At 47.5% G+C, this 27903-nt stretch overlaps 8 protein-coding genes across 8 annotated transcripts; 2 read left to right on the top strand and 6 right to left on the bottom strand.

The window, feature by feature from the left end:
* Window positions 1-471: 471 nt before the first annotated feature.
* SETTUDRAFT_161615 (glycosyltransferase family 69 protein) lies at window positions 472-1830 on the bottom strand (the record flags this gene model as incomplete). Its single annotated transcript, XM_008028271.1, has 2 exons — window positions 472-1530; window positions 1609-1830. The coding sequence occupies 2 exons, from the start codon at window positions 1828-1830 to the stop codon at window positions 472-474; spliced, it is 1281 nt and encodes a 426-aa protein (XP_008026462.1).
* Window positions 1831-6653: 4823 nt separating this feature from the next.
* On the bottom strand, window positions 6654-7310 carry SETTUDRAFT_39898 (uncharacterized protein; the record flags this gene model as incomplete). Its single annotated transcript, XM_008028206.1, has 1 exon — window positions 6654-7310. The coding sequence occupies one exon, from the start codon at window positions 7308-7310 to the stop codon at window positions 6654-6656; it is 657 nt and encodes a 218-aa protein (XP_008026397.1).
* Window positions 7311-11211: 3901 nt separating this feature from the next.
* SETTUDRAFT_169467 (uncharacterized protein) lies at window positions 11212-11973 on the top strand. The gene has a single exon (XM_008028270.1). The coding sequence runs from the start codon at window positions 11654-11656 to the stop codon at window positions 11831-11833; it is 180 nt and encodes a 59-aa protein (XP_008026461.1). The 5' UTR covers window positions 11212-11653; the 3' UTR covers window positions 11834-11973.
* A 3160-nt stretch (window positions 11974-15133) lies between these two features.
* Window positions 15134-16643, bottom strand: SETTUDRAFT_39897 (uncharacterized protein; the record flags this gene model as incomplete). The annotated part of the gene is made up of 2 exons (XM_008028205.1): window positions 15134-15776; window positions 15829-16643. 2 exons carry the CDS (start codon window positions 16641-16643, stop codon window positions 15134-15136), a joined length of 1458 nt encoding a protein of 485 aa, XP_008026396.1.
* A 2021-nt stretch (window positions 16644-18664) lies between these two features.
* On the bottom strand, window positions 18665-21349 carry SETTUDRAFT_169461 (uncharacterized protein). Its single transcript, XM_008028269.1, has 4 exons — window positions 20656-21349; window positions 20016-20612; window positions 19198-19967; window positions 18665-19151 (listed from the first exon to the last, which is right to left on the bottom strand). The coding sequence occupies exons 1-4, from the start codon at window positions 21028-21030 to the stop codon at window positions 18764-18766; spliced, it is 2130 nt and encodes a 709-aa protein (XP_008026460.1). The 5' UTR covers window positions 21031-21349; the 3' UTR covers window positions 18665-18763.
* A 916-nt stretch (window positions 21350-22265) lies between these two features.
* SETTUDRAFT_161612 (uncharacterized protein) lies at window positions 22266-23263 on the bottom strand (the record flags this gene model as incomplete). The annotated part of the gene is made up of 4 exons (XM_008028268.1): window positions 22266-22385; window positions 22413-22841; window positions 22890-23022; window positions 23181-23263. 4 exons carry the CDS (start codon window positions 23261-23263, stop codon window positions 22266-22268), a joined length of 765 nt encoding a protein of 254 aa, XP_008026459.1.
* A 334-nt stretch (window positions 23264-23597) lies between these two features.
* On the bottom strand, window positions 23598-24569 carry SETTUDRAFT_169460 (uncharacterized protein). Its single transcript, XM_008028267.1, has 3 exons — window positions 24553-24569; window positions 24157-24487; window positions 23598-24108 (listed from the first exon to the last, which is right to left on the bottom strand). The coding sequence occupies exons 2-3, from the start codon at window positions 24326-24328 to the stop codon at window positions 23708-23710; spliced, it is 573 nt and encodes a 190-aa protein (XP_008026458.1). The 5' UTR covers window positions 24329-24487; window positions 24553-24569; the 3' UTR covers window positions 23598-23707.
* Window positions 24570-25057: 488 nt separating this feature from the next.
* On the top strand, window positions 25058-27670 carry SETTUDRAFT_151664 (uncharacterized protein). Its single transcript, XM_008028266.1, has 3 exons — window positions 25058-26923; window positions 27000-27240; window positions 27315-27670. Exons 1-3 carry the CDS (start codon window positions 25442-25444, stop codon window positions 27608-27610), a joined length of 2019 nt encoding a protein of 672 aa, XP_008026457.1. The 5' UTR covers window positions 25058-25441; the 3' UTR covers window positions 27611-27670.
* The last annotated feature ends 233 nt before the right edge of the window (window positions 27671-27903 follow it).

Below are 27903 nucleotides of genomic sequence, written 5' to 3'. Positions count from 1 at the left end.
AGCGCCGCGCGCAGCTAATAGTCTGTCAGCCATATCGCGTATAGCTGCGTAGGTAGGCGAAAATCCACGTAGATCTAGATCTAGAATATGATCAACTATCACCTCCTCTTCTAGCTTGGTAAGCTTCTTTGAGTTAGGCTGGCAATCGCGTCTGGCGCGCTTCCCAGCGCGTCGATCGCGTAACGTTGATTCAGGCACGTTAAAGATTGAAGCTGCACGCCGGCCTGTTTGGATTTGATGAGAATCAAGAGATTGTATAGCAAGCTGAATATCTAATTCATTTGAGAGTAATTGAATAGCGTGGCGTGGAGCCATAATAGAGGTACGTGTAACGGAGTAAGAAAGTTGGTGGGGTGCGCGACTCGCTTGCCTGCGCGACTCGCTTATCCACTACGTTATATCTAGCATTTATGATATATGCATTTTAAGACACGCCTAGAGCTGTAGCCCCTCGTCCCAGGGTCTAAACGATTAATGCTCATAATCTGGCATGCATTTGACGTTTTTCGGCGGCGAAGTATCCCAATGAATTGCAATATCACCACGTTCGTTTTCCACATGTTTGGAAACATATCCCTCGAGCTGCTTGATCTTTTTCGCCGCCTCATCGCTATACTCCACGTTGACAGTGGGCACGACGGCAGTCCTTCCATAGCCATGGAACCACATATCTTTGGCAAACAGATTTGGCTCCCCTTGGAAACACTCTCCCTCTTTATGCGCTCGAAAGATTATCTTCTTCTCCATGAGCGGCTTTGCTGTAAACGCCGTCACGCCGTTCCAGCATGCGAATACCTGGAACGGTCTCCAAGTATAGAGCCGCATTCGCGTCTTTTGGTCGTTCCAGAATAGATTCCATGCGTTGTCCCAGCTTCCATCTTCTGGGATGTTGAAAAACAAATCACCAGTCATACCTCGAGCGATCCAGACGTCATAGAAGGTTGGGTTTTCCCCAACATACGTCCAGTCCATGGCACATGTTTGGTCAGCTCCCAGGAACTTACGCTGGTGAATTAGTTCCAGGAAGTCCTCCATACATAGTGCAATGTCATTGGAAAATATAACAGTCGTATCCTTGTCATATTGCTCAGGATATGCAATGAGGTCCTCCAATGCTAGGTTTCGTAGTTTCGCAAGGGATTCAATTCTATCCGTGCCTGTGGCTGTGGGGTTGAGATTGCTTGATTGTAGTTGGTATCTGATCCCCAGGAGTTCCATGCTGGAACGCAGTTCGTCAAGCACTTCGATGGTGCCATCATCTGATCTCCCCTCCACAATCGATAGCACGCAGTTTTGGGGACCAAGAAAACGTATGGATTCCACGATTGAACCAATTAATCGAGGAAGAATATCGATAGATTGGTGCAAATCGAGAGCGAAGACATATTTCGGCAGTTGGTCAAGAGCGGATGACTCTGTCAAGTCTCTCAAGTAGTTATAACGCTCTAGCTTTGGTTGTGGGCATTCGAGACGTGAAAATGCCGAATCTGATGGATCCATAATCGCATGAATATAAGGATTTGTCTGCGCCTGAATGTCGTTCTTGCTTTCTTCCAAAGATGGTGAAGAAGATGAGGAAGTTGAAAATTTTTCCAGTGAAGATCCAACCTCTGCTTCATCATATGTTTCTTTTCCTGTCTTTGGAACAAGTTCTTGAGGATCTAGTCTCACACCCGCTGTACTGGAATAGACAAGTACAGTAAAACTATATTCAATCGCGGATAAGATATCACGGGAGTGAGAAGGTGCAAGTTCTGCAATAAGAAAGAACACGAAAATTAGTGATGCCAAAACGCGTAGTAGCATTCGCATGCCTCGATATGCACCCATAGGGAAAGTAGCTTGTTCAGAGAGCCAAATAATCGATGGCCAGAATTAATACATGTTCACCCATCCAGCTTACAGTCGCAACCAAACTCATTACTTTTCTAGAGAGGCTTCTGCAGGTGGAAATGCGACGGATTTAGGATGCGTATCAACCAAGCTATCATAATCGAATGAACTCCACCCAGGTTGTCTATAACTATCGTCAGGAAAGGAAATTGGAAAGTTAGTCATAGTACCATGTAAGATGTGCTATTATCTAGCACCATACGAACTGTAATGAGGCTGAATAAAGATATCAGATAATTGAATTAAGATGACTCTTCTCACACACTTCGTTAAAACGAATATCCAAATTGTATTGAAATGGCTGGTATTTTGAGTACGGGAAACCCCACCCTCCAAGAGATGCATCGGAAGGTAGATCATGGTTCGCAAGCTAATATCGGTATAGCAGATAAAAATGACGTTCTTCAGCCCATTCAATGCCTCGCACGTCTAAATTACGCTGCTGAGCGGGATCCGCTTCCTCTTCTAATTTACCAATATAGTAATCAAAAATCACGGTACATATCCCACGTAGGGTTCCATCACGTATTGGCAATTCTGTGCATGGCTCATCTCCTCTATTGTGGCCAAAGTTTGGAACTAGTAAAATGCTGCCTGGAGGCATCAAGTAGGTATTCTTTCTGATAACGTATCTGTATAGCGAGTGACCGGGTATAGCGAGTGACTGGACATGCCAAGACCCCACCAACTTCGACTACTACATGACTATTACACGCGATGTCTCAACACAATACTATACGAAAGTCTTTAAACGAATCTCAAATACAGCTTGCATTACAGGCTATTAAACGTGACGCGACAATCTCAATTCCACGCGCTGCAGCCATCTACAACGTATCTGAAAGTACACTAAGGCGAAGACGCGCAGGAAAGCTCTCTAGACAAGATTGCTTGCCTAACTCAATGAAGCTGCTTGTAACAGAAGAGGAGACGATTGTCGACTATATTCTCGACCTTGACGCTCGAGGATATCCACTGCGCCTTCCTGCTGTCAAAGATCTAGCTGATTCTTTGCTGGCTGCCCGCCACCGCGACCCTGTTGGCCCAAACTGGCCTAAAGCATTCATAAAGCGTCGCCCGGAGCTCAAAATAAAGTTTAATCGAAAGTACGACTATAGGAGAGCCCTCTGTGAAGATCCTGAGCTTGTGCAGGGTTGGTTCCGCCTAGTACAGAATACTAAAGCCAAGTATGGGGTCCAGGACGACGACATATACAACTTCGATGAGACAGGCTTCATGATGGGCATGCATAACGCGTCAGCAGTAGTTACAGCCTCTGAGCGTCGATCAAAGCCGAAATCCTTGCAGCAGGGTAACCGGGAGTGGGTTACCAGCGTGGTTTGTGTCAGCGCAGCTGGCTGGGCGATCCCACCCTTTATCATCTTTCAAGGCAAGCACCACCTCTCTGCCTGGTATAAAGAGGATAGCCTGCCTAGAGACTGGCTTATTGGGGTCTCTGAGAACGACTGGACGACGAATGAGCTTGGCCTAAAGTGGCTGGAGCACTTTGACAAGCATACAAAAGAGCGTACGATTGGGGCCTATCGTCTACTTATCCTTGACGGTCATGAGAGCCACGACTCGCTTGAGTTCCAGCAATACTGCAAGGAGGCAAAGATTATCGCTCTCTGTATGCCTCCCCACTCCTCTCATCTGCTACAACCGCTTGATGTGGGCTGTTTCTCGCCTTTGAAGAGGGCGTATGGCCGCCAAGCCGAGGAGATGATACGCAATGGGATCAACCATATAACTAAGATTGAGTTCCTCCCAGCCTTCCAGCAGGCCTACGGTAAGACGATTACAAAGGATAATATCCTAGGAGGGTTTCGAGGCTCTGGCTTAGTTCCACACGACTCAGAGGTGGTGATATCGAAACTTGACGTCAAGCTGCGTACGCCAACACCACCTGCTGTAGAAGATCTGCCCTGGCTATCACAAACCCCAAGTAATACCCTAGAACTAGGGTCGCAATCGATGCTAGTGAAGCAGAGGATTCAGAGGCATATAGACAGTTCACCATCAAGTATGGTAGTTGCCTTTGAAAAGCTAGCCAAAGGCGCTGCGATTATCGCGCAGAAGCTGGTGTTAGCGCAAAAACGTGTCTCTGAACTTGAAGCAGCTAATGAAGCCGCCACGCGACGAAGATCGTATAAAAGAAAGCGATTGCAGAGAGAGGGGACTCTAATAGTTAAAGAGGGAGAGCAATTAGCTGCTCTAAAAGAGTCTGGCGTGCGTGGTAATAGGAAGAAGGCAAAGAAGAGAGCGCGCGCTGAGGTAGGCGAGCCGTCGCAAAGACACTGTAAACGCTGTGGTAAGGCAGGGCATAATACGCGCACGTGCAAGCAAGTAGAAGCGATAGATTCTAAATAGAATGGCCTACTACAATTTTAATTTACTACTATAGCTGCGTTGCAATAGTCTGTATTCGTCGTGATGTTTGGTGGGGTCTTGGCATGTCCGGTCACTCGCTATACCCGGTCACTCGCTATACAGATACGTTAATTGATTAGTTATGTATTAGTCGACCAACCGACTAACTAATTAGTCACAGCCTTTTTCGTCACATAGAGATAGACGGTATTCCTTTTTCAAGAATATGTAACTCAATAACATCCAACTGGCAATTGTGCTGAATATGATTAACTAGCTAGACACTTATAGCAAGGCCCTTAGAAAGGTAGCTAGTTGTCAGAAATAAGGCTTCAGTTGAGGCCCATGCATGAGGCCAAGGAAACAAAAGAAAAGAAAAAGCCACAAAAAGGCGACACCTCAGAAGATAGCATGAATGAACACCTTTTTTGACCCCATGATTGAAGACCCATCAAATCTGACACTAGTATATCGTGAACTTAATTGCAATGCAGCCACAATTGTCTGTAGATTGAACAGTTGCTTTTCTCTATTGCCATCAGTATTAACTATATAATCACGATTAGTTCACTAAAGCCTATATCTACTTATGTTGTAGAAACCGACTAAGTTAACTCAATGATGGATCGATTTTAAGCTGTGATGGATCAAAACTGGAAAGATGGATCAAAACCTGGGGTGAGCGCTCAAGTCGGAAACCGAGCGCTATCATCGGCAACAGTAAATAGTCCAGCACCTCAGAGCTCTAAGAGAGCAGAGAGAATCTGATCAATTCTCTCACCCCAATAATCTTATCAGGATCTCGCACCTCCAACAACTTATGTATCATGCTGTTACGAACAGGAGGGACTCCTCTCCGCAGGTTCCTATGAAAGGTTGCGGAGTCAACCCAAGGGAAACAAAGGCGTCAAAGGACGCCCGGGAAGTGATCAGCGCGGGGTGCGCAGATCACGTGACGTGCCATCCCGCCAAGACAGGACATCCCGCCAAGCATGGGATGGCCACAGGATCTGGGATGGCTGACCATCCCAAACATCCCGCCAAGACATGGAAAGATGGGATGGACAGGATGGCAGGACGGTAGCAGCGAGGATATAAGGATGGATGGATTTCATCATTACTCTCGTTGTGGTCAACTCATAATAGTTCATCTCTTACACAGATTGATACTAGTTATTCTATCTTAACTAGTATAGAATTGATTGATTATCTTTTGGTTAAATCCTATAACTCTTTTCCACACGGTACTACGACAATCGCACGGCTTACCGCTTAAGTCTACTCGCCCTAACCCGGACCGAGATCAGAGAAGTATAGCCCAACCCCGTGTAACACATGCTAACAGAACTAGGCTTACTCTAGAAGCCATAGTCTAATAACGTGTTTCATTCCAATACGTGTTTTTCTGGAAAGCTATTCAGTCACCCTAATTTGTGTCCAGTACTTTTTTTTCGCAGATGTAACGGATTGGACTCGACTGAATACTATGCCAAGGGTCATGCCGGGTGTAACGAGATTGTATTCGATAGAGGGCAATAAATATCTACTCACGAGCTTATACCTAAGTGCCGATCGGAGAAACATGTTCTCCCGTTGATCTAAGCGTTCTGTCTGAGCGCTGGGTCCGAATTCGGTTCGGGTCGGCAGAATTCGGGTGTTAGGACCTACACATGGATTTTGTGATCGCGCACTGAGATATTATCGGGGAGCTCTACTAAAGGACGTCTAGCCCGTTGAAGCAGAACGTTTATCCCTACCGCCTACGATCAACCCCTAGTTACTGTAATCTATGAATAAAAATCTTCTTACCTAGCTGTGGCAACGATTAAGACGGCCAACATATGTAGGACGTTTGAAACATGGTGGACCGTACAACTACTCGGGCACACTACAATTATGCTTACGGTGTAAGCACAGACGATAATCTCACTATAAAAAAGGGTATAACTAAAGGATATCTTATTGTTGATATTGTATCCTAGTTCTCCTTTCAGCAACATCGACGGGAAGTTTAGAGTTCAGATTGTTCGCAACTGCGCCAGTGCAATAGGCCTGCTGCCTCCGTGCCTTCCTATCACTAACTATTTCAGTATTATTACAAATTATCAAACATTGTATTTGCTAGCTTCATTGGGATACGTAGAAATATCAGTGATTGCCCTCGCGCTTTTAAAATGGGCGCCACAGCAACCATAAGTGCAGGTTCTGCCCTGGACAATGCCTGCGAAGAGAGATTGGAAGACCGCTTTTGCGGCACGGGGGGATTTGCGTGACCTAGGGAGGGACATTAGTCATGTAGTATTCAAGGAACACTGCGTTGTTACTTCTCTCAGCATCATAACCTCGGGTAGTAACATCAATCGTTATCCATAGCCGCCTTAAGATGTGCTTCAGTGAATGGGTTTTGTGCCACAGCCAGTAGATCTTTGATTGCATTGGCTCTTTCGTTGTCTGTGTTGGTTACTTGTCGACTTTGTTTTGCTGCGCCAGCAACCATATTTTGAAGATCCAGTAACTAGTGGAACTTGCTTGGCACTTATAGTTCTGTACAGATGAAACCATTCTGCGCTGTGTGTGATGTTGTGAATCGCGCACCCCTGTTGTTCGTGATCCGCCCCACATCCCCATCCTCCTTCAAAGAGGACTGGATACAGGGATTTGTATACGCTTTCTGTGTCTTTGACGATACGCTCTGGGTTGGCTTCTTCCCATAATGACCAATCAATCAAAACTACATCAGGCATCAATGGCGTCTGTCTACCTGGATAGCGAAGCATGAAATTCTCGCGATTAACATCTGCATGTACAATACAGCACTTCTTATGAAGAAAAAGGCATGCGTTAGTGACTTGGTCAACCATGTGGAACGCCAGCTCCTCGGAGAGAGGTTGTTGCTTTGCCTTACTAGCTAAATAGAGTTTCTCCAGTGTCAAACCAGACATTACAGGCTCCATACTGTACCATGGTGTCTCCGATATGCTGTAACTCAACATCTTGACAAAGTTATAGTGGACGTTCTCTTCCATGTAGGTCCAAACCTTCTTCATAGCTTTGATGTCCTTTACTATGTAGCTAGCACTAGCTTTGATACCAGACGGGCACAGCGGGTTGCAGGTCTTTACGGCCTGTATCTTCTGTAGGCCCCCTGCACTGTCGTATTTAGACGGATCACTTGCTAAATTAGACTGCTCGATCAAGAAGTCGGATTTTAGAATAGTATAAAAGACAATGCCAAAAAATCCCATGCCAGCAGTGTTCAGAAGCTCAGAAAAGAGAGGTACTTCATCCTCAGAAAACAACGTTTCTATTCACGCGTTGTTTCTATACTTTGTTCATAGATATTGTTATTATTATTATTATTCTAGTTTAACGTCCTGTGTCAGCCGGTGGGCTATATAAGACGTGCAGGCTAGGCCTGCAAGTATCTATGTAGTGCTATCAATTTGGTGTAGGTGGGGGAGGGGGCTGTCTAAATCGAGGTGAGGCTCGTAGCCTAGTGCAAAGGGAGGTAGGAGGGGGTCTTGTGGGTAGAAGTGAGGGGTAGGGTAGGTGTAGGGCAAGGGCACCTAGTATAGGTGTTGCTCTAGTTCTCAAGGTTTCCTTTGTACCAGGCCTGTGTTGCAGCCCTAGTTTCCTTAATGAAGGCGATAGTAGCCTGTATGCCTATGCTCGTATTTAGGAGGAAGGCTAGCGATAGAGGGTCCTTGCTAGTCTTTTGCATCTTCGTCCTAGCCTCGTTATATAGCGCGCAGCTAAGGAGGATATGTGCAGCGTCTTGCGTAGCTCTATAGTTGCAGGGGCAAACTTTAGAGTCTACTTTGCCTCGCTTAAAGAGAAAGTCTCTTAGATAGTAGTGTCCTAACTTAAGCTGAAAGAAGGTGCTAGAGACTTCTCTGCTAGTAGGAGGAGTAGCAATCTGCTTCCTAGTCTTCCACTTATACCTTGCGGCGTAAGTAGTAGGATTTAAAGTAATAGCTTTCCTCCTATATTGTCCTAGGTAGCTGAGCCACTCTCGCTCGCCTAGCTGTTTGATTCGTGTGCCTATAACTGCTAGACTCGTCCTACTAGAGCTAGGATCTAGTTTTGTCGCCTCTTTTGCAAGCGCGTCTGCTTTCTCGTTTCCTATAACGTCTTGATGGCCGGGTACCCAGCAGATCGTGGGTGCTAAGCCTTTCTTTCGAAGTTTCTTAGCTGCCCTAATACATCTAAATTGCCACTCTTGTCCAGCGTTGTCTAAAGCAGTCTTTAGTCTAAGTATTGCAGCCTGGTTGTCTGCGTACACTCTGACTTCTAGACAGTCGTCTACTAGGTCGATAGCTTTCTCTAGCCCTAGGGTAATACCTTCTAGTTCTCCGTTGTAGACTAGCTGGTTGTTTCCTATGTTGACCTTTTCTTGAGCTATAAGGCTAGCTCCTTGGTAGAAAGCTACTCCTACTCCTATACCCTTGCCTTTGCTTGTGGCTGAGGCGTCTGAGTAGATAGATAGGAGGAATTTGTCTTCTGATAGCTCCTTGTGGTGTTTTGCTTCGATTTCTTTAGACTTCTTAGATATATTCGTCTTATAGGGCATCTCCGAACTCCATGGCATAGAGGCGTAGTGCTGGATCTTCTCACTATCGTCCGATAGTGCTGTTGAGATAGATCTAGTGATACGCTCTAGCTGCTTTCCTTGATTGCTAACGATAGCAATATTAAGAGGGTGGCTAGGAGCTAGTTTTCTTGCTCTAAAGGCGTATTGTCGGAGGGCGTTATTTAGCCTAACCCTAGGAGGATATAGAGCTGCTTCTACCTCGCTAGGTACGCTAGGCGAGGTTCTAAAGGATCCTAGGATCTTTCTACAGGCTTGGTTCTGTAGCTTCTGTCTCTGGCTAAGTGTTGTCTGCTGCTCCTTCCAGAAGATTTGGCAGCCATAGTCGGCTACGCTCGTGATACAGGCTAGGTAGAGCTGTCGTACTGCTCTAGGCGAAAGGCCTTTGTTCGAGTTTGCTAGCCTGCTAAGGCGGTAAAAGGCTGCACTAGCCTGCTGGTTTCTAATAAGGCTATGGTGCTTGAACTTTAGGCTACTATCAAAGTAGACGCCTAGCCATCTTACAAGCTCCTTAGACTTTACTATTTCCTGATTAGGTAGAGTAATTACTTTATCTTGATCTTTTCTCGATCTTGTCCAGTTTACTAGTTCAGTCTTTGAGCTATCGAATTGGATAGCTAACTCCTCTGCTAGTCTAAAGAGACTTTGGATCTCTTTTTCTAGTAGCTTAATATTTTTCCTTACTGACGTAGACGATATCGAGATCTGGAGATCGTCTATATAAGAGGAGGAGTAGATATTCGCGCTAGTCTGAATCGCCTCAAATAGCGGCTTTGCGTATATCAGAAATAGAATAGGCGAGGCTGGGCTTCCTTGAGGGGTTCCTGTCGAGATCTCCTGCGGCTCTTCAGTCTGTCCGTCAAAGGACAGCTGTAGTGCTCTATCCTCTAAAAAGGACTTTGTCCAGGCTAGTAGACAACAGGGCAGGCCTTGATCTCTCATGCCTTTAAGAAGCTTGTTTTTTGAGACGTGATCGAAGGCTCCTTTAATATCAAGAAAGATAGTAGTCGTAATCTTCTGCTTTCTTTTCTGCTGTTGTATATTGTTATAGAAGAGTAGCGCAGCGTCTATAGCGGATTTCTTTAGTCTTCCTCCTAGTTGAGAGGGGTGGAGTAGATCTGTTGTTTCCGCTAGTGCGCCTAGTCTTCTAGCTACTAGCCTTTCAAGGACTTTACCTAGGCAGTTAAGGAGTGAGATTACCCTATAGGCCTTTGGGATTGAGTAGTCAGGCTTGCTTGGTTTTTTTAAGATAACTCCCTTTGCTTTTCTCCAGCACCTTGGGTGGTAGCCTATATTGGAAAGAGTAGAGTATATCTTGAGTAGAGTTTCTGGCTGCGCTAAGTATGCCTTCTGGATCACCTCCTGGCTAATCAGATCAGGCCCTGGTGAGGTGGCCTTCACCTTACAGCAGGCAAAGTGGAGTTCCTCCTTGGTTAGGGCAGGCCAGGTCCACCTACTGTCTCCCTTGTAGGTGTAGAAGGAGGGGGTAGCTGTCGTAGGAGGCGGAGGGAAGAGATCCTCTCTAAAGGCCTTGCATTTCTCAGTAAAAGATTCCTTGCCTTTAATAGCAGGTATTCTAGTACTAAGGTTATCTTTCGTATATGCTAGCGCTTTAAAGATCTCCTTTGGCGAGTCTTTTTGAAGGAAAGCCTCCCAGTGGCTCTGTTTGGCTTTTCGAATAGCTTTTAAATATCTATTTTTCGTACGTAGATACTCTCTTTTCCACTGGTAGAGGGAGCTATTGTTCTCCTTGTCTGCCTCTCTCTTATAGTCCCTATGGGCTTTGCCTAGATCTCGCTTTTGGCTATCTAGCTCGCTTGTCCACCAGGGCTTTGACTTTGGCTTCTGGTTGACTAGCGGTTTGTTCATAGATAGATCATATATTTACCTTCTTCTAGTAGTGTAGACACCTCTCCTTACAAAAAATACGCTATTGTTGTTGAATCCGCGCTAATCCGCGAAAGACACCTTTTCTAGACATAGGCAGCGACACCGCCGTAGATAGCCTTATTTACGTCCTATTACACTCTCATACTAACGAATAAAGCTGTATACACTAAAGCAACCTTGAGCCATACTGAGAAGCCAACCTCAGCCCTTCATGTGGTGTGGCGCTCATATTCATGCGTGATCGCCACCCCTGTCGGTACTTCCCCAGCAAGCAGCTTCCGCATCTGGCTAGTACAAGGCTGTCTAATACGGCGTAATCTTCTCTGCGCCAAGCTTGTGGCTTCGAAGCCTGTCAGCAAATTGGAGATCACGTGAAACGCACGTACGTCTTGCGCACGAACCATCGAAGATGCCAAGCCTGGTGCCTACATAAAGCCTTGCCTCGCACGTTGTTTCGCTTTCAGTCTCTTTTCATTCAATTCCACTACAAATATATCATATCATGGATAAAGAAGGTACTCTATGTTTGGTGCGCTTGCGAAGATCGGTCGCCTAAGCTACTTAATATATCCGTAGCAAGATTGAGAGAACTGGCTCCGTATTACAAGATCTGCAAGGCATTGCTGTCGACCTTGAACAGCGTGACCAAATCCGCATACGAACATAAGCCAAACCAGTACTACAGCCGCACAGATGGTATCTTCCTCGTAGAGATCGAAATCGTCGACAATTCCGACCTCCTTCTCCATCTTTTTACGCCGTTTGGGCGATTTCAGACGTTTCATAGTGGTACCTCTCTTGGAGATGAGCTAGCAATGTCGTTCGAGTTCTTAAAAAAAAGGACTGTCTCTTGAAGATGTGACAACGAAGGTGGTAGTCAAGGACGGGGATTACGAAAGGAAGCATTCCAAAATGAAGTATTCCAAGGAGTTTGGACGCGAGCGAACCCGGCTGTATCTTATCACAGCAATCCCCAACGTTCCTTTCGAGTTGACAGAAGGTAAAGAACTTGCTTATCGATATAGAGACTTGGATGACGAACACATCCTTTTTCAAGACGTTGAAAAGTATGTATTGCGAGCAAGTTCTTAGCGAAGAGTCTGTAAAGCATTTAGGAAATTATCTTTTGTAACCAGTCAGCTTTGGCTTTATAACAACAATATCTCTCGTATTACAGTAACGCTTCGTTAGCCTGATAGCATATACCAATCTCCGTACCAATGAATTAGTACATTTTTGCAACAGGTGCCCCCCATAACGGTCCTCTCTCTGGCTGACGCAGCCCAGGCATGTTGTCAGCTCGCACTGGAGCGTCACCCTCTTCACCTTGCATATTCGCACCTGCTACTTCTGCCACCTCTCCTACAGTTATTGCAGCAGAGTTCTTAGGCTTACGCCCTCGTTTCTTGGGAACCTTAGCAGCTGACGCTTTCTCCTCTTTCTCAGCACGCTTGGCTCGTGCCTCCTCAAGGTCCTCGAAGCTCATCACCTTCGCCTTCCCTAAGATAATAGACCTGGTCGATCGCCGAACTTGAGCCTCCTTGTTGACCTTCGTCAAAAACTCATTTTGATCTTGAAGAAGCGTCTGCTTTGCAAGGGATATCTGCGCTGCACTCGCGAGCTTCTGCACGTACTTCTGCAGGCGTCGCTCGTCCATTGCATACGCATCTTGTTTGATTAAGTTATGTAAAGACATTACAGCCTCTGTCGTTACTGGCGTTATAGGGGTTACAGGTGCTTGCACTACTTGTTGGTCTTGTGTACAAGCAAGCACGTCTGGAGAAGCTGTCTCAGAGGGCGGTTTTGGTGTCTTTCGAAGGACTCTTTCTGGGTTGAATGGGTACAAACCACTTGCGGCCCATGCGGCAGTGATATTCCTCTTCGTCATCGCCGTTTCTCTAGCGGGTTTATATACAGAAGTAAAGTGCTCCTTGCTAACGGCTTCCAGCCCTCCTCGACAGAGCCGCTCTACCTCGTCACGATAGGCTGTCTTGAGAGGGCCGAAGACCCCAACATCGCAAGGCTGTAGCTTATGTGAGGTATGAGACGGCAGGCGGCACATAGTGATGTTGTTTGCGAAGCAGAATTCCAGGATTTCTAGGGTCTCATGCGTTCCAAAGCCATCGCAAATTAGGACCCGAGGCTTTCCGTTAGCTCGTCCACTTGTTTGAGGATCGAATACACGGGTAAGCCACTCTAGGCTGATTTTCGAGTCATTGTATCCGTTCTCCGAGTGCCCGTGATGCCAGCCAGGGGTTGGAAAAGTAGTCCAGTTACTCCTGTGGGTCGAAGCTGGCCAGATAATGAGTGGCAGCAGTGACCTGCCATCAGCACTAATGCACTCAATAGCAGTTACCTGGGTGCGCTTGACGCCTGCTCCCCTATAGTCACGGAGGTCATCCTTACCTACTAGGACTTTAACAGAGCCAAGCATGTTTAGCATGACGCCCGTCTCGTCCATGTTATATACATTCTCAGGCCGTACCCTCGGGTCCTGTAGGACTCCCTTGATTACCTCAAACCAGTGTGCAACCTTAGTATAGATATTCCGTTCATGCCGTTTCCAGTCTATTGCCTTTACTTTCCTCCCTTTTAGTCTAGGGTTGCGTTTCTCAAAGGACCGGGCCCAGTTCTTGCCCGGGGGCTTGATGGGTTTGCCGGTCATCGTCATCGTCCACCGGCGTGCGAGGCTAAAGGCTAACGAGGGTATATACTTGATTCGGACGGGCTGTCCGAGTTCAGACATTAGCAAAAGATATGCGACAAGGGCTTTCTCTTCATCTGGGGTAAGGTACTGCTGGCCTTGGGCCTTCTCCTGCATAGAGGGTCGTCCGCGCCTGCGGTAGTACCGAGTATGGTACGGAATAGCATCATCGTGCAATGGAGAAGTCCAAGTTGTTGGTGCATCACACGAAATAGCTTGTGTCAACATATGCCTCGATGGGGCCATGTCTACGATCGTGGTATCGTGAGTACTGTCACTGAGGCCATCACGACAGACACCCACCCTCCCTACCGCGCCGCCCAGAAGACAAAGGAACTCGCTCTGATGCCAGAAATAGATCAGCACGTGATCAGATGGATGCTTCGAGAACTGAACGCCACACTTTGGCCCGATCCGACCTAGTATGAACTGGTGCGCTATCTACGTAAGCAGACTAAAGTTACAAGCTAACAGAACAGGGTCGCGGCCAGAACTCGGATCTATCTGGAGTACAACTTATTGAAAGACAAAATATTAAATAAACATAGGAATATGCTCTTCATGAACACCATGATATTTCAGTTTCCCTGATATATAGAAATCTTGCTTATATCGTGCTATGACAGAGGTGTGAAGCCGATCAACACCAGAATGGCCAATACAGAATGGGCGACGACAGTACCAAACACGATGTAATATTTCCAACAGCCCTTTTGAGTTTGTGTAGAATAGCGTTATAAATGAGTGCTTTATTATCGCGGTGCAATACTAGCGATTGCGCGACGTCCAAGATACTAAAATCGCAGATTCTTTGCGGCATGGGGGGATTTGCGTGTCGTAGGGGGGGGACATTAGTTAGTCAATCGAGTCCATAAAATGTGGAATCCTACAAAGGGGTGCAATTTGGAAAGAGTTAACTAGTTAGTTAGCTAAAAGTAGTTAACGTACTAATGGACAAGCGAGTCGCGCACGCAAGTCGCTCGCTCCACCAAATCTGCGCATCTCTATAATATAAACGTGCAGCTCACCATAATATACATTTCTTGGTATAATTAGTTAACTATATTGATACTGTAGATTAACTGGGTAACTAGTACCTATAATATCTTTCTTGCCGAGTTTCACCAAAAGGCCGGATTCGATGGCGGTTCGAGAGATGCTGGATGAACCCTGTGACATTCCTTCCTTCAGATGTGCTGATATTTCCATGTCCAAGTTATAGAGCCCTAATGTAGACGGAAACATTGCATTGCCAGAGGCATTTTTTGCTGCTCTCTTTTCAATCGCTTTCTATGATCTCCGGAAGTTCAATTTGTGAGTATTTGTCCTGCCGCAACTGAAACGCTGTTGAGGCTACTGCTGCAAACTCAAGAAGTGGGACTGTGTTCCTGGATAGGCAATTACCTTGAGATTAAGCTCGTTCGACATCCCCACCTAGTTAAGTCGATCACACAGGCGTTAAGAGCTCCTGCATCCTCAAAATGTGGCCTACAAACCTTTGACTCGAGCAGATAACCGCGTGACGAAGACATTTTCGATACGACACTTCGAATTATTGATGCGATTCAGCGTTTGAGAGATGGAAGCCTGGTGAGACGGCTGTGGCAGCTTACCCCGCTCATGACGGTTGACCAGTCAGCAAAGATCTCTTGTATCTGAATAGACCGACTAGCTTTTATGCAACAGTGCTACACGGCAGAAGCGGGAGGAGCACCGTATCCTTCGTCGGCGTCTCCAGCGAGCTTTTGCAATACTATTCCCATGAAGCTACCCCAAAACCCATTGCTCCCTTCATCCCTCCCATACCGGATCACGTTTTGCCAAAGTCTCAGCGCCCGAAAGATGCCACTCACACTTCTCGTCTCACAGAGACCTAAGGAGCCAGTCTCGGGCCCCAAAATACGCACCGTGTCCCTGTCTTCCAACACAACGTGTGCAAAGTAAACATGCGTGTCATGTCCCACGATAGCGAAACATGGCTCTACTAAATTGTCTTTGCCAATTAGTCCTACACGCCGTGCAAGTTGCATTTTCTTTCGTAAGCTAGCTGCCATCCATATGCTGAGTTGATACTCTGCTTCTGTGTGGTCGCCGCTGGCAGGCTTAACCTCAACACATGAGAAAAGGGCCGTTGTCTTTGTAAAAGCGTCCGCCATGTGGCTTACGACGGGATTCCTTACATTTCTTAAGCGGGTATACAAGTCCTCGAAGCCTGGTGATGGCATGTGGGAGAAGGAGAGTGTAAAGTCGGCTTTGCGGTCAAGTATACGAGGTTTGCCAGAAGTATCAGTCACCGAGGAGAGAAACTCAGTAGCGATAGCCTGCGACTGTCTGCTCAAATGTTAGCACACGCATCCTAAAGGAGAAGCAAAAGATGCCTTACACACTCTGAAGCCAGAATTTATCATCTCCTTCTAGCCTCATGGCAAGCTTTATCAGCGGCTGGATTACATCCATACACCATGCGTTTTCATCACGGCCCCTCGCTTGACACATGCGCGCGTTTAACCAGATCTCCTTTATTTTCCGTAGCACATATGCTAGTGCTTCAAGCTCCTTGCTATCAATGTCCTTATCTGAGAGGCAGGGCGTCGTGCGGTCATCCCATGCATGAGACTCAATCCTTTGGTATCCAAAGTCTGCATCTTCTTCAATTGACTTCCGTAATTGACCAGGTATCCAGCCTCTGCCCAGCCCGTCCTCCAGCTGCTCTATGACATTCCTAACCCTCTGCGGTGGCGGTGTCTTCAGCCCGGAGCTCGGTTCTGTTATTGTCGGAGGAGATGCAGAAGCTAATACGGTGATGTTATCCCGGGAGGGGCTATTTGCTCGGCGAGAGCTTTTGATGCTTGTTTGGCTGCCTGGTGGGCTGAAGGTATTCGTCTCATTGAGCATGAGCGCGCTTGAGCTCGAAGCCGCCCCGACTGCAGATGCGCTGTGGGCAGGCAGAACTTCTATCTCGGTATCGCGCCTGGGTCGCTTAGGGCTGGTATTGCGTGCTGACATTGCATAGGTACAGGGCGGGGAGGGCTCGGGCTTCCGCTTTAGCGACGAACGGTTCTCAGGTGTTGCGGGCGGGGAAAGAGCATCGGCGTGAGTAGGAGAAGACGCAGAGAGCTGTTGAATCCAGCTTTCCACGCGTGATGACTTCGCAGCGGCAATCGAGGGCGACAATGGTGGTGTCGTCCCTTTTACCATAGCGGTTAGGTGTGCAGGTGGTTGGGCGTTCGGGTGGTTGCCTAGATGCAAGGCGTGACGAAAGAATCAAAACGCAGCTAGAGCACGCATAACCCCGTTGCCTTGGAAACAGAGCAGAGTCGGGTACAAGAATGTTTTCTACTACGACCGGGTTGTGATGACATGTGAGATGATCATGATCCGTAATTAGATTTGACCATATTTGGATTATCACTTAAAGCTTTTGGGTGAATAAGTTGGCACTCCATAGTAGTAACAAGACCGAAGTTTGATGTTCCGGTCTATTTATTTATTGACTCCTACTCGGTTTCAGCCCCGTGCTGCGCAGCTATGCCCGGAGTGGCAGGCGTGACAGACAGCGGACGCGGTCCGGACGTTGATCCGCGCCGCCCCGCTTCATCCCTCGGGAGAGACCATCTGTCCCCAGAAACCTGCCCATCTTCCATCAACCGCCATCAATATGCTTTGGCCGGCCATCTAGATAGCGGTTCTACTAATTGCATACTGTGTTTCTAGGCTCGTAGAGGCCCGCTGCCTCGTCTGTCGCGTCTGCTGTACCTACAGTTTCCCCCCAGCGCTCGGCGTCGTCTGCTCATTTCTGATCCCCACTTGCCCATGGATCCGCGTCTGTTCCATATACTCGATAGCTTTAGTGGCTAGCTGTGGCGTGCTCAGAATCGTCCTAAGGCTGTTTTGTCCGGATAGGTTGGCGAAGATGCGGTTCTGGAGGTCTTTGTGCTTGCTGTAACGCAGGAGGAAATGAGCGATGGTTTGCCGTCCCTCTCCACAACTGCAGCGAGGGCTGGTAATAATCGGGACGTGTCGCCTGAAGAGGTTGTTAAGGCCTATCTTCTCGGTTTGCAGCCGGACCAGCAGCGCGTTTTCCCTTTTGTTGAGCCTTTCGTGGAGTTGCAGCACTTTCTTGGTAGGCGTTGGCGTGTGTCTGTATGTCGCGCGGCCTCCCTTGTCTTCCCTCCATGCGCTAACTAGTCCATGCCCTTTCTGCCTGTGTCTTGCACCACCTTCTAAGCGTTGTGCTGAGCGGGTATAGCTGTGAAGGCGGGTTTGCTGGCAACTGGCTGCGGCCGTCCTCTGCATCCAGTAGCCTCCTTAGCGGCCTGGTCTTCGGCCTCGTTTCCCGGGATGCCTACGTGAGCCCTTGAGGTTGCTCTGTAGGCCCTGCATATACTTCTCGCTGACCTTGCTTGGATGCTGCGTAGAGCATCTATCGTCTGGCTGTCATCACATCTACGTGCGATCTAGTCCCGTTGCGGTCAGCTCCGCTTGTAGATACTTAATAGTCGGCCGGGTAAATTCAAGGCGGTATTGTGGCGCTCGGATTGACTTGGCAGTAAGTTATTCCACAGCGGTTGCAAAGAACCATTGCATCGGTCTACATATGATACCATCTTGTTTTTGCCATAGCCTGCCGTTAATAAGGCTGCAAATCCATCAGTAAGTTGCTCTCTTCCTGAAAGTCCTCTGCCTGATTGGTGTTGGTCCGCTATCGTTGACAATCCCGACCTTGCAACGACTTTCTTACACGCGACTGTTGAACTTTCTAGACTTCCGAATGCCGGACAAGGCCAAACTCAAACGTCGAAGAACACAACCACAGAGAGACAAGGCTAGAAATCGTCGAGAGGAACAAGCCGAAGCCGAAGCTGAATCCGGGCGTCGACTAGCGCAATCTCAGAGGGATAAAGCTAGAAGCCGGCGTGAGACACAGGAAGAAATAACCATCGCTCTCCGTGAACGGGAGTTCCTGTTGCGCTAGTTCTTAGGTACAGCTATGTACACGCGTCATGTTCCGCTTAACATGTATCGATTTTGGGGAACTACTTGTAATTAATGAAGATGCGCACTTTTTTTCCACAACAATGTTGACAATCACACTGCTTAGATACTCTGAAAACCAACATCCAAACTCCTTGAATTCTCACTATAGAGAGGTTCTTGGTGTGCGGTCGGGAATATTGTGAGCGAGCATAGTCAAGTAAACATCCCTAGAAATTGCGCTTGAAAGGGAGAAGTGAGTAAATTCAAGATGAAGGGCAGACTTGATTTTACACACTCCAAGTACTCTAACTAGTTAGTTAGATGATCGGCTTCATAAGCACTCAACCAACAATTTTCTTCCCTTCTGACAGCAAAATAATTTCTTTCTCAAGTCTTGAGCGTTCATGCTTTGTCTGCAACTCCTCTCCAGCAATATCCTCCAACGTCTCGTGATCAAGGCGAGCAACGAGTTGGGCGGATAGCAAAGTTAATGGTGTTGTTTCTCCAGTCACAAGCATGCAGTCGGCGACTTGCATACGGACTGCGTCAATGAATCGCTTTCTGGCGACTTTGTAGTAAGAACACAGTATGTCATGGATCTCAAGGGTGGTGTGTCTTGCATTACTTAGGGGGTGGCTCTGGACAATGTCATCCAGACGCACCACCGTTCCGTGCTTGCAATCCGTGATGCTTTTCGAAACTAAGCCCGCGCGTACACGTTCATTTCGACTAGTATTCGCATCAGCGTCGCACAGTTCACGCATGGATCACATACCGTTTCTGGAGATTCTCATTGAAGTAATGATTGTATGTAGCAGGTGTTCCACGGAGCTCAATGTCGAGAAGGAACTGCGTGTGGTTGATCGCATCTCGATACATCTTTTTTAAGTCATCCAGCAACAAGCTCCTGATCCCGTCCGAGACTCGGCGGCTAGGTGCGACCTGCTGCAGCACTTCGACAATGAAGTTATGTACCAAGGCAATCATGTCGCTGATATATCCATGTGCGAGATAGCCCCAATTGGCTGCCTGTTCTTTCAATATCACACCCAATATTTTGGCGTCAAATGTGCCAAGTTCGAAACCTCTGGATTCGCGGTACAATTCATCGATCCACTCAATGATATCATCACCAGATGGGGCTGAAACCGAGGTGTTTTCATGGGTGAGGTCTTCAATGTCTGGATCGTCCTTGACTGTCCGTACCTCGACGTTAGCGGAGTCGTGCATGGTAAGCTCCAGAATCCCATTCTGTATTGATGAGTCCTTTGTTTGAAACCGATATACATGGCCATGGCTTTCCAGGGCCTTGGCGAAGGCCTCTCCTCGATTGATCGCCTGGGTGGCGAGTCGAAGAGTAGGATTGCGTCCGAATATACCTGATCGGTTATATCCAGCTTCTAGCGCGTCCGATACAAGGTTCTGGAACCGAATAGCAACATCAACTGCGTACTGGAACTGTTCCTCGCGCGTCTGGCGTTTCGGGCCTAGTTGGCGTAAACTCTTCATAGCTATCTTCAGCTTTTGTGAGAGTTCAGACCGGACCTGCAGTATTAGCTTTGTGTGAGTTTTGAGTCAGAGCCTTTGACCAACCTTGGGGAATTCCCGACGAATGTGATCTTCGAGTATCGCCTGTAACCGGACTCTGAGCTTTTGGACTCCCAACTTTTCCTTATCTAAACTTTTCCAAGGCGTTGTCTTGGCAAAAAATTCTGCCTCTATCGCGTGTCGACATCGTCCAGTGTTCAGGTCAGACTGCCCGGGATTTCGCACCAAATGCCAACCCAAGCGCAGGCGGTGCTTCCGTTCCTCTAGCAAATCTACAACAGCACCCTCACCGCCCTGATCGATGAGATCAGGCTTCGTCAAAACGCCCAAGGTACGGATTCCCTCAGTATCGAGGTCTTCTGCTCGTTCGAGAATCTCTTGGGTAGCAATATCGACATTGCAAGGAACAACAACCAACACGACAGACCTCGGGTTAGACATGTAGCCGTGTACCATCTGGTCAACCAAGGCGATATCTTCCTTTGTGGTCATGCCTTGTGTTGTCCGCTTAAAGATACCGGGGACATCTATGACACTGAAGTGTTCCTGGAACGGTCCAGACACTTCTAGGCGCAGTACATCTTCGGAAAATGTGCGCTGACCAGACGTCATATTCGATCCGATTTCCATAGTACTCGTTACCTTTCTTGTGAGTTTCAGCAAAGACATGAGACGCACTACATACCTGTTCCATAATATTGCGGAATGAGTCTGCGTCCAGTGACTGCATGGGGCTTGTGCCCCATGCCTGGAGTCTTTCTTGTCTCTCTTGGGTGCTGCTTTTGGCGGGTATGATGGATGCGACTATGTTTTCTTCGCTTGACCGGCGGAACGTGATTTGTGTTGCGAAGCGAGTACATAGCCCACTATCTCGAGGGAAGGGCAAACCTGTTAGCCCTTCGAGCACTGAACTCTTGCCACTAGATTGATCCCCTACAACTACTAATTGAGGTAGATCGACATATTCCCCAGCATTGCAAGCGAAAAGCTTGTCAATCTTCTCGAGAATTGTTGAACTCACAAGCCCACCAACAGGTGTGGTACTGGAGTGCGTATCCATCTTATGGGAATAGTGTCGATAGATTCAGGCCTGGCGCCCTGCTTCTGTAGAACTGTCAAGATTCGTATCGGTTGCAGTGTGATCGGGAAGCGATGCTGTGAAGCTCTTGATTGGTAGTGAAGAGGCGTACTCTTGACCGTTGAAGATGATGAGTGATGAGACTATGGTTGCATGTAGAGCCATGTAGCTGTCGAAAGAAAAAGAAAAAAACTCTGTTCCCGTGGAATAATCTTTAGGCCGCCAAGTGACAGCAGTCTGGGTTTTCCAAAATCCGTAATCAATGCAACAAACCTGAGAAATTGCCGTGTTTCGTCTTTGCATAAACTTCTCTGCACATGATTTTTAACTAGAGACCTCACGCACTAATCAAATCTTGGATATATCCCTAGCATATGAGCTAACTATGGATGACATCGGATTTGTAAGAATCCCCGCACTTGTTTAGCTGTACGACATATTGGTACATACATAAGAACCAGGGCATCATGTCATGCTTGATCCCGTATGATGTGCTCCGCAGCTGCTAGGAGTAGACTGGTCTACCCCTGTTTACACTACGGAATATGAGGAGGTTCGCTTGCGATCCGCTGGTTGAAAAGCGTAAGCTGCTTACTGGCAGGCAGCTGCGCCACCGCGGCACAGTTCATATCGTGTGCTGAGCTGACACACATTCTTCAAAGTGCTTACGGTCGCGATCGAGTCCTATCGAGGTCAATCTCGCTTGTAGAGCGGGACGGTCGCTTCTGCACCGTAATCACTGCTATTAGCCATTGCGTTTATATCACTAGTGGGAGAGGGAAGTTGCAAACTCTCTCCAAGGTGGCTCACGCGAATGGGTTATCTTCCTAGCGTACGTGTGCGCTGACAGATTAGCGCTGACGCTAAGCTGTATTCGGCTATTTGCAAACACGGGGCTGTCGCAATGCCCACATTGAGTTAGCATCGCTGTCCGTGAATGAGGCTCCTATAATGTTAGTTTTAGGTCACGGTTGTATGGGTATACACATCATGTTCTGTCCAATATGCGTCAATACTTGGCAACTACATATTTGTAACTACACAACATAAAATGAGTAATTCATATAGTCTGCTAATAGAGCTGCACGGAGCCAGCGATTGCTTCTCCTCTAAGAAAGAAAAATTGAATAGACAATGACTGATAGCCTATGACATATCTGTGATGGGAACTTGGAATTGAAGATACAAGAGCCCGTTGCCTTAAGAGACTTTCATATTCACGGTCGTACAATGTACGAACTCCAGTTCGAGCGGTGATTCCCACAATGAGGGCAATGGTAGCTGGATCCTGAAGATGCACCAACTTCCCAGTGCCCAGAGCAATTCGGACATCTGTACTTCGTTCGGTCCTGCTTCTCACGCACACTATGCTTGCTTGCCTGGAGCTGAACCAAATCTGAAGCGAAGCCAGCAGTCTCTCCCAAAACGTCGCAAAACCCCTGCTTTTGCAAAAGCGATGTGATGTGTTCGCATGCGACATCGACTACTAGGCTTCGGAGCCCTTGGTCGTTTGGCGGGGTAGAGTTATATACCTCTGCAATAGCGTGCGGAAAGTCGTCCATGTTCCAGCACGTCTCGACTGACTCTTGAAATTTCTGTCTAGTGACTGACTTCAATGCTGGAATATCATACTTGTCCGCTATACTATACACTTTGACGTTGAATACCATCGGTGAAGCAGCATCAGCCATGCTCCCGCCAGCGTCATAGTCAAATGTGTATAGGAACTGAAGCATTGCCTCGACAGCGGAGACATCATCGTCGATTAGAGGGATAATCCTTTCCACTGACTCCTATGGCCACACCGTCAAAAACAGCCCTGCGATAGCGATAACACATACCTTCCACTTCCCTTCGAAAGCATTCGAGAAAAACTTCGATTGAGCAGATAGCACGATTTTATGGATTCGAAACTCTTTTCCAGCACATGTTATGGTTCCATCGGATAGCTTTGGAGAGTCGTAATACCTTGGACTGTTAAAGAACACGTGACTGCTTGGATAATCGGAACAAGATGGTACTCACTCTCGAAGACTGAGCAGTAAAGTTTGGAAGGGTTGTTCAGTCTACATTTTGACGAAGATATGATAGCAAGAGGTAGAGGTCAAGAGCTTTTATGATATGGAAAACACAAGAGATCTGCGGGCGGGGTAGTAGTCGTAGAGGGGAAATCAGGTCGGGTATCGGTTAGATCCAGCTCTGAGACTTGGCGCATGCAACGTGGGTTAGATAAGCATATATTGAGATGGATACAACTATAACATTGATAAAGACTAACTTTCACAATGCTGCTTTGTGCAAGTCCTGCGCACGAATGGGTGAAGGAACGATGATAGCTCTGAGTTCGAGGAGATTCGTTGTTCCATCGTCTGCACCGTTTCATTTGCTTGAATCAAGGCTATCATGCAATGGCTAGTCAATTAGCTAGCAGTATTGCTATCAGAGTTTCTATGGATCAGTAACTGCTTGTCTTGCCACCCATTCTCGCACTCTCTCCACAAAATACGCAGCTGTCTATTGCTCTGTCCAGTGTTTCTGCTTCTATTAACAATGCGACCTAGCGATCAACCTAGCTAGTCCGACCCTGTGCTGGCTGGACGATTTCTCAACAACCAGCAAGGAGCCCTGCAAGCAAAGCAACGGCGTATAATTTGTTTTCTCACAAACCCCCAAAAGTAGCAGAACCCTTAGACGGACCACCGAACAAACCGCCTCTTGGATGGAGGGTAGAGAAGGTCGCGGAAGGCGGTGGAAAAATAGCGCTCTCAAAATACTGAACGACAAAATCGCCACCTTCGCGGATAAGATCTTTGAATATACTCTTACTACCTAGTTCTTTGATGTGATCCTTTGCTATCTCTACTACTGCAGATCGCATGCCAAGATCGTTCGCAGGGGTGGTCGCATATATTTCTCGGATGCATTCTGGAAAGGAGTCGTTAGTCCAGAGATCTTGTAACTTGTGCTGAAGCTTTGCTATAGCAACTGCTTTCAAGTCTTCCAAGAAGAACATGTCGGCAAGGGCGTATACGCGAGGCTCTTTCAGCAACGCAGGGTCATCTGGTGGGAGTTAGGAAATCGAGCGCATAGGTTCATCCTTCACCTTACCCTCAATGTCGTGTGATAGATTGTCCGGATAATCACCTGTGTACAAGTACTCAAAGACCCTCCAGTAGGCGGCCTCGCTACCATCGTTGTACGCGAGCACCCCTGAGCTTCCCTCAGCAAACGAGTCCTGAAATGCCTTTTCCAGATATTCGCTTTGCGTGCAGACAAACATTTGTGAACAGGTAGACTTTTGCCATAGATGACAACGGTAGCATCGGAGTATCTCGGGTCGTTGAACAATCTGTAGAAGTTAGGTGAAATAGCAGAAGTCCCAAAGACAAATACCTGGCAATGTTCTGCATGAACTCTGCCGAACGTTTTTCCATTATGGTGATGAGCGATACAGTAGACGTGTGCACTTCTGGTTTAGCTGCTGGCGAGCTTGGTTGGCGAACGAGAGCCAGCTGCCGCTGCACTGCTACCGCTATTCTGCTAACCTGATGTGGGTATTGCGACAGCCCATGTTTGCAAATAGTCGAATACAGCTTAGCGCGGCAAACGCGGCACGTAATACGTACGATACAACTCACAATAAGTTCGTTGCTTAGTGGATAGGGCTTAGTGTCAGCGCTGATCAGAGTCACCCACTGGCGTGGAGTCGTCAGTCATCACTACGTATGTGAAGAGGTATCAGACCTGGCCATCACGGTGAAGCTCAACCTATGCTTACGCGGAGACATGAGATTCGGGAGTTTAGCTGCAACTCTACTAAAAAAAAAGTGGGCCTGATGACTGTCGGCCTCCACTTATCATTGCGGCACTTGACGGTTGATAGCTTCATATATAAGAATAAATCTTGAGGCCAGTTGAACCTTTTCAATAGTTCAAAATTTCTTCGATTCACCTACCATATACATAAAGTGCGCATCATACGAAGTCTCCATCCACATCTATAATGGTTATCAGGCCATTCGACACCCGCGCTGTCCATGAACTCTGCTCAAAAGATCAACTCGACCTGCTGGACTCTGTAGATCGTCTACGCTCTCAGGGCATCGACCACTATGTTTCTCTGCCACAGATCATCGTTTGCGGCGATCAGTCTTCTGGTAAAAGCTCTGTCCTTGAGGCTATTTCTGGTGTCTCTTTTCCAGTGAAGAGCAACTTATGTACTCGTTTCCCAACCGAGTTAGTCTTACGAAAGACACCTGAGATTGGCGTCAGCGTCTCCATCGTCCCAGACCGCTCGCGTAGCAAAGTAGAGCGTGTGTCTCTCAGCAACTTTCGCGAGACACTCGATAGCTTCGCTGCGCTCCCAGAATTGATCGAGAATGCCAAAACAGCCATGGCCATTGGTAGTCTTGGTCGAGCCTTTTCGAAAGATCTATTACGGGTTGAGGTGTCGGGTCCTGACCGACCACATCTTACCATCGTAGACTTGCCGGGCCTTATTCATTCCGAGACAAGACAGCAATCCGCAGCTGATATCGAACTCGTACAAGATGTCGTCAAGTCGTACATGAAAGAGCCTAGAAGCATCATCCTCGCGGTTGTATCCGCAAAGAACGATTACGCCAACCAGATCGTGCTGAAGCTCGCTCGTACTGCCGACAGAAGCGGAACCCGCACGCTTGGTGTAATCACTAAGCCTGACACTCTGATTCCAGGCTCCGACAGCGAAGCCATGTATATCTCGCTTGCTAAAAACCTTGATGTGGAGTTCCGTCTTGGATGGCATGTTCTCAAGAATATGGATTCGGAAACTGGATCTGTGGCGCTTGCAAATCGTGATGAAGAGGAAAGTCGTTTCTTTTCTGAAGGCGTATGGCCTACATTGTCCGAATCTATCCTGGGTATCGTACCATTGAGAGAACGACTGAGCAAACTCCTTCTTGTCCAGATCGCAGCGGAACTCCCCGGTCTTGTGGAAGAGATCGAACTCAAATCTGCCGCTTGTCGCACTGGACTCGAAAAGCTGGGCCAACCTCGGGCTAGTATCGAAGACCAGCGCCAATATCTAGTCACTCTCAGCCAAGCATGCCAAGCCCTTACCAAAGCTGCCGTCGATGGAACTTACAACGATGACTTCTTTGGCGATGCGAAAACTGACGCTGGCTACCAGAAACGTATTCGTGCCGTCGTACAGAACCTCAATCAGGCTTTTTCAGAGACAATGGCGCGCGAAGGACACCACTTTGTGATCACCAACTCTTCTGGTACAAGTCTTCTACAAGGCAGTCGACCGAAGGAAAACATCCTCAGCCGACCTGAGTTTCTAGAGCGTATCGAATCCCTCATGAAACGCACCCGCGGCCGCGAACTCCCCGGAACCTTCAACCCCATGGTAGTATCGGACCTCTTCTTCGAGCAGTCATCGCCCTGGGAAAAGCTTGCTAGAGATCACATTCTAGAAGTCGTAACTGCGGTAAGGACCTTTCTCAGGCACCTCACTTCCCACGTTTCAGACGCGTCTACATGCGGCGCACTATTCCAAACCCTTGTTGACCCTGCGCTTGAGCGGATTTCGAAAAATGTGAAAAGCAAGACAACGGACCTACTTGCTTCGCATCAGCGCGGACACCCCATCACCTACAACCATTATTTTACAGAGACAGTGCAGCAAGTCAGGAAAGAAAGAATGACAGCGGAACTCACGAATGTCATCCAAGACGTCTTCAGCGTTAGCTCACTTTACCCGTCTGGACAATCTCGATACGTTGAGATGGACTATCGCCCGTTGCTCAATGCACTCATAACACATGGAAATCCTGATTTAAACCAGTATGCGTGCTCTGAGGCGCTGGACTGCATGCAAGCCTACTACAAAGTAAGTCGCTATCTACACAATTCCAATGAGTCACCTTTTGTCAAGTTGTATGCCAACGTGTCTCCTTCTCCATTAGGTTGCCTTCAAACGCTTCGTGGACGATGTTGCTGTTGAAGCTGTCGAAAAGGATATCATTGCTAAACTTAGCAACATCGTTTCGCCGATCAAAGTTACCTCTCTTGCCTCTGATGTGGTGACAAGTATTGCTGGTGAGTCCAAGGAGAGCCAAGCGAAGCGCAGCCAGTTAGAAAACCAGCTAGGCGTGCTGGTTCAGGGGTTAGAGACATGTAAAAGATTCATAGTAGGGACACTACAGGGTAAGCATTGACCCAGGCTGTCAGTAGAGTGTTCTATGTAGAGCAAACGTAAGCTAAAGCATGGCCGTCTATAGGTGCACCAGATGCAGCGACCCTACGACCTGGGCTTGAAGCTTCTTCCTCAGACTTGTCGTTGGACTCTTCTCGCACAGAGTCAGACGGACGAGTCACTGATGACGGGCTAGAGGAATTCGATGCATCTCCTGATGCTGCTCTTGCTGAGTGGGCTCTGCCAACAGAAGGTGAATCAGTGCCAGAACAGGAACTCGAGAGACTTGACGAAGTGAATTTCAGTGAGCCTATGGGTTCTTTCCCACGAAAAATCTTAAGTAAGAAGAAGGGAAAGAAAAACGTTTATCGCCCTTCATAATCTCCCTTCTATTCAAAAGATGAATCTAAGGACGAGTATTGGTCATACAGCTGCTTTTTCAATACCCCAGCCTGTCAAACTTGCCAAAGTATCTACTGATAGCAACGCTGTCGTTTGTCAGCTCAGACATTTTGTAAGGTATCTTTAGCCTCGTCGATACCAGTAATACATCCTTTGATCAATGTTGTTTGCATGACTACTTCGCCCTAGCGTCAGAAGTCGCTAATTTCGTGACTTCAGATGCTATCATGAGGGGTTTTAGTAGCCCCGAAATATGACAGTAATTTTTCAAA

The sequence above is a fragment of the Exserohilum turcica genome (genome assembly GCF_000359705.1).
Source record: "Exserohilum turcica Et28A unplaced genomic scaffold SETTUscaffold_23, whole genome shotgun sequence".
NCBI classification, from domain to species: domain Eukaryota; kingdom Fungi; phylum Ascomycota; class Dothideomycetes; order Pleosporales; family Pleosporaceae; genus Exserohilum; species Exserohilum turcicum.
This window is presented reverse-complemented; position numbering and strand designations above follow the sequence as displayed.

Excerpts from the sequence above, each read along its gene's own strand:
- SETTUDRAFT_169467 (XM_008028270.1), top strand. The coding sequence starts at position 11,654 with ATGAAGTATTCCAAGGAGTTTGGACGCGAGCGAACCCGGCTGTATCTT.
- SETTUDRAFT_169461 (XM_008028269.1), bottom strand. The coding sequence starts at position 21,030 with ATGGATACGCACTCCAGTACCACACCTGTTGGTGGGCTTGTGAGTTCA. Across the intron at positions 20,613-20,655 it reads TCCGCAATATTATGGAACAG|GTAACGAGTACTATGGAAAT; the intron begins GTATGTAGTGCG and ends CTCACAAGAAAG. Across the intron at positions 19,152-19,197 it reads AATGAGAATCTCCAGAAACG|TCGAAATGAACGTGTACGCG; the intron begins GTATGTGATCCA and ends TGCGAATACTAG.
- SETTUDRAFT_169460 (XM_008028267.1), bottom strand. The coding sequence starts at position 24,328 with ATGTTTGTCTGCACGCAAAGCGAATATCTGGAAAAGGCATTTCAGGAC. Across the intron at positions 24,109-24,156 it reads TCTATCACACGACATTGAGG|ATGACCCTGCGTTGCTGAAA; the intron begins GTAAGGTGAAGG and ends AACTCCCACCAG.
- SETTUDRAFT_151664 (XM_008028266.1), top strand. The coding sequence starts at position 25,442 with ATGGCCATTGGTAGTCTTGGTCGAGCCTTTTCGAAAGATCTATTACGG. Across the intron at positions 26,924-26,999 it reads GCATGCAAGCCTACTACAAA|GTTGCCTTCAAACGCTTCGT; the intron begins GTAAGTCGCTAT and ends CTTCTCCATTAG. Across the intron at positions 27,241-27,314 it reads CATAGTAGGGACACTACAGG|GTGCACCAGATGCAGCGACC; the intron begins GTAAGCATTGAC and ends GGCCGTCTATAG.